Source organism: Jatropha curcas, chromosome 1 (assembly GCF_041381405.1).
Source record: "Jatropha curcas cultivar XTBG-Jc1 chromosome 1, XTBG_Jcur_1.0, whole genome shotgun sequence".
In the NCBI taxonomy this organism is placed as follows: Eukaryota; Viridiplantae; Streptophyta; class Magnoliopsida; order Malpighiales; family Euphorbiaceae; genus Jatropha; species Jatropha curcas.
The window spans coordinates 20,424,037-20,430,756 of NC_143151.1; the positions used below are offsets into that span (position 1 = coordinate 20,424,037).

At 28.0% G+C, this 6,720-nt stretch overlaps 1 protein-coding gene across 1 annotated transcript; it reads left to right on the top strand.

The window, feature by feature from the left end:
• Window positions 1-2,219: 2,219 nt before the first annotated feature.
• LOC105628934 (putative metal-nicotianamine transporter YSL7) lies at window positions 2,220-5,125 on the top strand. Its single transcript, XM_012210428.4, has 6 exons — window positions 2,220-2,643; window positions 2,774-2,937; window positions 3,069-3,166; window positions 3,342-3,476; window positions 3,634-3,823; window positions 3,923-5,125. The coding sequence occupies exons 1-6, from the start codon at window positions 2,262-2,264 to the stop codon at window positions 5,039-5,041; spliced, it is 2,088 nt and encodes a 695-aa protein (XP_012065818.1). The 5' UTR covers window positions 2,220-2,261; the 3' UTR covers window positions 5,042-5,125.
• Window positions 5,126-6,720: the final 1,595 nt, after the last annotated feature.

The following is a 6,720-nucleotide window of genomic DNA, read 5'->3' on the forward strand; positions in this document are numbered from 1 at the left end:
CCCCTTCTAAAATCCATTCATCTGGAAGTGTTATATCCTTCCATTGGATGGTTTTAGGAATTACTGTGTTTGTTTTAGTCAAATCTGTTTGAAGAAATTTTGTTTCACCAATTTTAGGTTGTAGTTTATATTTAGTACCAAAAGCTGAATTCATTGCCTTATAATGAATTTTATAAATTAACGCTATAGGAATTGATCCTTGCTTCATTTTATAATTATGAGTTTTAATTTCCAAAACTATACTTTCTAAAATATTTAAATCATTTAATGAGATAGTCATATCTGGATAGACCTCAAAGGAGATCGGTCCTTCATGATTTAAATATAATGCTTCAACAATTAATAAATAGAGCACCTGATTTAGGTATGTGCATTGGCTTAACCTGGGATTTAGGTATATATATATATATATATTAGTCTTTTGTATAACGTGCGTTGCACATTGATTATCTCATTATATACTCATTGTTTATCTATATAATATTAAAGTATAAGTTTTGTTTAGATAAAAATAAATATAGGTGGTTAATTTGTGTTACACTTTGCCATACAAACTACTAGTAATGTTATTTCTTATATACTTAATTATATTTTTTTATAATCAAATGGTTTCAAAATAAAGTTCAACCAATCTCTAAACCTAATCCTTTAGTCCTAATTTCTAAATGCAAATTTTTAAAATCCTAATAGATGTCCAAAAAGAAAATCAAGCCACCACTCAAACTCTAATTCATGCCTTTAATTCTAAATTAATATCTATATGCAAATATAATGAAAAATAATAATAAATTATTTTTTATTGCTAGGTAAAGAAAAAAAATGAGAGAATGATTTGAATTAATAATAGAAATCATTTTGGCTGCGGTAGCAGTATTATTTACCCAGTGTATCAGAGAAAAGAATATATGCACATACACACAAATTCTTAAAACCTTAAAAAGTGACTAAAACAGAACCATATAGTTTTAGTTTTTTCTCAGTTTTGCTAAATACTATTTTCTTTTAAATCAAATAGATTTAAAATATGAGAGAAAAAAATATCAAGAAATTAAAAATACTTAATCATTAATAGATTATCTATTTATTACAAGGGGATATAAATCTCTTACTAAATTAAAATGATAGTAGTTACAAATTATCCAGTAACGAAAAATATAATAAAAAATTATTATTAAAAATGAAACTCTTTCAAAACTCACATAATAAAAAATATTTCAGTGTACATAGATATATAAATATATCAACAAAATATTATATATATTTTTTAAATTAAAATTTTTAACTGTTTATCATCTCAGTTTAATTATGTAAATCCTATTTGAAAATTTACTTTTTAAAAAATATATTCAATCAAATCTTACAAACATAAAGAAAAATATTAATAAAAATAATATATTTTTTTCTTTTTTTATCTCTCCTAAATAAAATATTATATATATTCTATTCGAAAATTTATTTTTAAAAAAATATATCCAATCAAATCGTACAAACATAAAGAAAAAAATATTAATAAAAAGGACATATTTTTTTCTTTTCTTATCTATGTCCAAAAAGAATTAAATATTTATAAATAAAATATAAAATTTTGTCTCATTATCATATATAGTTATTAAAAAATAAATTTAGCAAATTTAAAACTTAAATTTTTAAATGCTTAATTATCTATATGTATTTACTTAAAAAATAATTTTTTTAATTTATTAGGAGGCCTAATAGACTGAAATAATATTGCGGGTTACACAGTAAAGAATAAACCTCCACTCACTGAATTGGTGAAAACACATGTGATCGAGAGGATTCGAACTCGAACTCGAGATCTTTCACTTCTCACAAAAGTGAAAGACAATCAAATTATATATGATTGACTTAAAAAATAATTTTTATAAATATATCATAATAAAATATAATTTTTTAATTGGATATGACTAAAATTATTTTAAAATATCTTAAATTTTATTAAAGACGCGGTCGAAAATTTCATAGTAGATATAAATATAAGTATATATATTAAATAATATGGGGCGAGTGGGTTTTACTCCCTCAAATAGGTGAATATTCTGAAGTCCGCATCCTACTGGGAATAGATTTCCATAAAAATCCTACTCTATATCGTACTTCTATGTAGATTCCGTTTACAAGGAAGATACTAACTCGAGGGTCTTTAGGGATTATTTCTTCTATCAATATAAATACTCTCGCCACCATCACATCACCATAACACCATCACATAATCAACGAGAGAGAGAGAGATCACGAAAAGAATGGTTGAAGAGAAAGGGGATATCATTCCCTTCGATGTTGAAGGAGAAGAAAAATTTAAACCTACCAATAGTAATAAGATTTTGGTAGAAGAAGCTTATAAGCACATTGAAGTGCCTCCATGGACGCAACAAGTAACCGTTAGGGCAATGGTTACAAGTATTATTTTGAGTCTTGTATTTACATTTATTGTTTGTAAGCTTAACCTTACAACTGGTGTGATCCCTTCTCTTAATGTGGCTGCTGGGTTATTGGGTTTCGGTATGCTCAAGTTCTGGACAAAATTACTAGAGAAAACAGGTTTCTTGAAGCAGCAATTCACTAGGCAAGAGAATACTGTTATACAAACTTTTGTGGTTGCAGCTTCTGGAATTGCCTTCAGCAGTACGTTAATTATTTTCTCGATTTACTGTTTGCTTTCTGTTTTTTATAAATTTTGTTGGATTTTAGGTTCTTGTGTTTCTTTTTAATGAAATCGATTATATTATTTTCTAATTTTGGAAAATTCTTTTAGGTGGTACTGCAAGTTACATATTAGGTATGAGTCCAAGGATGGCTGCTGAATCGGAGGGAGGAAATACCCCAGATAACGTCAAGACTCTTTCTCTTGGTTGGATGATTGGTTTTAACTTTCTTGTAAGCTTTGTTGGCTTGTTCTCTATCCTAGCTTTAAGAAAGGTAAGATTAACTTCAGAAAAAACCTAATTGTTTTGTTTTTACAACAAATTGTGATAATTTGTTTGGTTGTTTGGTTGAATTTGCTCAATCAATTTGTACTAACACTTGGATTATTGTTTTGCAATTTTTAGATAATGATCTTGGATTTAAAGTTAACATACCCTAGTGGGACAGCTACAGCATACCTCATCAACAGTTTTCACACACCCAAAGGAGCCAAATTGGCAAAGTAAGCATTGTTATTGCAATTCATAATGGAAAAATTAAACTTTTACTTAATATAATGCAATAACATTAAATGCAAAGTAATTCGGTTTTGGAATAGTACTTAATATAATGGGAATAGAATAATTTGTTTGGTAATTTGTTAATCATATTATTTCTAACACTCAAATATTTTGCAGGAAGCAAGTTGGCTTTCTATTCACTTCTTTCGGTGGTAGCTTTCTCTGGGCCTTTTTCCAGTGGTTTTTTACAGCGGGTGATGGGTGCGGTTTTACTAGTTTTCCTACTTTCGGCCTAAAGGCATTTGCTAATAGGTAACTAGGCTCTTTTTCAATTCACTTAACTTCAGTATTAGAACACTGTTTTGATATATATATATACACACACACACACACACACACACGAGAGATATATATATATATATATATATATATGAGAGTTGATTATTAATCATCAGTTGTGTTGTTGCAGGTTCTATTTTGATTTCTCAGCTACATATGTGGGTGTTGGAATGATTTGCCCTTACATGATAAATGTTTCTTTGCTTGTTGGAGCTATCATTTCATGGGGAATCATGTGGCCATTAATTGAGGCTAAGAAAGGTGACTGGTATAGAGCTGATCTACCTGGAAACAGTCTCCATGGCATTCAAGGATATAGAGTAACTATTACTTAAAATTTTATCCTCGCTGTATACATCTTTTTGATTCATTAAGTAAATAATACATATGCATTCAAATTTCTTTGCTTTCTATCATAGGTTTTTATTGCTGTTGCAACAATGCTCGGTGATGGTCTATACCATGTCCTTAAAATGTTAGTCATAGCCTTGACTGATTTTATACCAAAAGTAGCCAAATTGAAATCTTCTAAGGACACATCTTTTGTAGCTCCTTCTGGCAACGACAACACTGAAATTGTTAACTATGATGAACAAAGGAGAGTAGAATTCTTTTTGAAAGACAAGATCAGTCTTTGGATAGCGTTGATTGGTTACGTTGTTTTTGCCGCCATTTCTATAGTTGTAGTACCAGTAATTTTTCATCAACTGAAATGGTACCACGTTTTGGTTGCTTATGTGATTGCCCCAGTTTTGGCTTTCTGCAATGCCTATGGATGTGGTCTAACAGATTGGTCTCTCGCATCTAACTATGGCAAATTTGCTATCATCATTTTTAGTACTTGGGTTGGTCATAAGGGCGGCATCATTGCGGGTCTTATAGCTTGTGGTGTAATGATGAACATCGTTTCAACAGCATCTGATTTAATGCAAGACTTGAAGACAGGATATCTTACTCTATCGTCTCCTCGGGCAATGCTGATTAGCCAAATACTTGGTACTGCGACAGGTTGTTTGATGAGTCCTCTAGTGTTTTGGTTCTTCTACAAAGCTTACACCATAGGTGATCCTCAAGGCACTTACCCTGCACCATATGGGCTAATCTACCGTGGCATAGCCATTCTGGGGGTAGAGGGTCTCTCTTCTCTTCCGAAAAACTGCCTTGCATTATCCATCTCATTTTTCCTTGCTGCGATACTAATTAACCTTGTCCAAGACTTGTTACAAAAGTATGAAACCAAGTACAGGATCTACAGATTTATTCCGAGTCCAATGTGTATGGCGATTCCATTCTATCTTGGTTCTTATTTTGCTGTAGATATGTGTGTTGGAAGTTTGATTTTGTTTATCTGGAATTGGCGTAACAAGCAACATGCTTCTGACTTTTCACCTGCACTTGCTTCTGGGCTGATTTGCGGGGATTCTTTGTGGGGAATTCCAGCAGCTATACTTTCTCTTGCTGGCGTTGCTCCTCCTATCTGCATGAAGTTCCTTTCTGCTGCTGCTAATGCCAGGGTCGATACGTATTTGGCTGGATAATGAATTAGTGTTGGGTCTTTGTTTTGCTTGTAGTAAGGTTAATGTTGTTCTAGAACGTTTAATTAGATGCTACTACTTTAAGTACTTTTTTTTTTTTCTTTTAACATCTAAAACGTAGTTTATTAATTATATTGGCTCAAATGGCTAACAGTTAATTTTAATAAATAAATCCTCAATATTTTAAGTATTTATGGAGAATTTAAATCTTCTAAAAGAAAAATTCAAATAGAAATTCACTCAATTTCCATCTATTTGGTGACTCAATCTAATTTATAATCTTATAAAATAATAAAATTGCTAATGGATTGATAAAAATATCATGAAAACTTTAATTTCATTGGTTGAAAAATAAATTTGTTGGTTATGTTATTGTTATGTTAATTTCTTATTCAAATTTAAATTCTATTAGAAAATTTAATCTAATTCTAAATAGAAAATTGTCCTGTTTAAGATTTTAAATTATTGGTTCTTAGAATCTAATTGAATAGAAACTTTAATTTCATTTCATAAAAAAAAATTAAGAAATTTAAGCCTTTAATTTGTAAATAATCCAAATAATTTACATCGAGAAAAGCTAAAAAAAAAAAAAAAAAAGATAACACATGAAAATATACTCTGATTTGAACGTGCACAAAAATCTGGATAATTTTTTTTTTCTTTTAATTTTCATTATTCAACCTTCATTATGATAATAAGGCATCCTAAAAAAGAGCTAAATAATAAGATTTAAGATATGAAATATATTATCTATAGTATATATAAAAAAGTACGATTCGGGAAAATATTGGGTTTTCTAAAATGCTTCCACATACTTTCAATTTTATTGGTTAATTAAAAATATTATTAAGGATAATGCAGCCTTATTATATATATAAGTACGAATACGGAACATTGAGTTCCTAAAATGCCTCTACTAAGCTTATGGATAAACAAAAATATCATTGACAACTTTAATTTTATTGATTGAAAATAAAAGTAGTTAAATTTTGATTGATTATGTTAATTTTTTATTTGAATCTAAATTTTATCAAGAAATTTAATTTAATTCCAAATAAAATTGTCCAGTTTAAGAATTTAATTTATTAGTTGAAAAATATAGTTAATTTAATTTTAATTAGTCATAGTAAAGGAAATCTAATTCTACTGGATAAAATAAAAAATTATATTATATAAGATATATATTAAATATGATAAGAATATAATATTTTTAAAGTAATTTTATTAGTTGAAAAAATAAAGGTAACTTTATTGATTGATTAAAAATATTATTAAGGATTTTATTTTTATTGGGTTTGGATTTTAATTTTATTAGTTCTTAGAATCTAGTTGAATAGAAATTTTAGTTTTATTTCATAAAAAAATTAAGAAATTTAAGATTTTAACTTATAACCAATCCAAATAATTTACATCGAAAAAAGCTTTAAAAAAAAAAAAAAGATAACACTTGAAAATATACGTACAAACACTTCTGAATTCTACTATAATATGAGCGTGCAAAAAAAATCTAGAATTAATAATTTATTTTTTAATTTTCAACCTTCATTACATAATAATAAGTTATGCTAAAAAAGAGCTAAATAATAAAGTTGAAGATATAAAATATATTATCCATAATCTATGCTATATATAAATATGAGAACATGAAAAAATAATGAGATTTTATAGCGCCCTTAATAAAA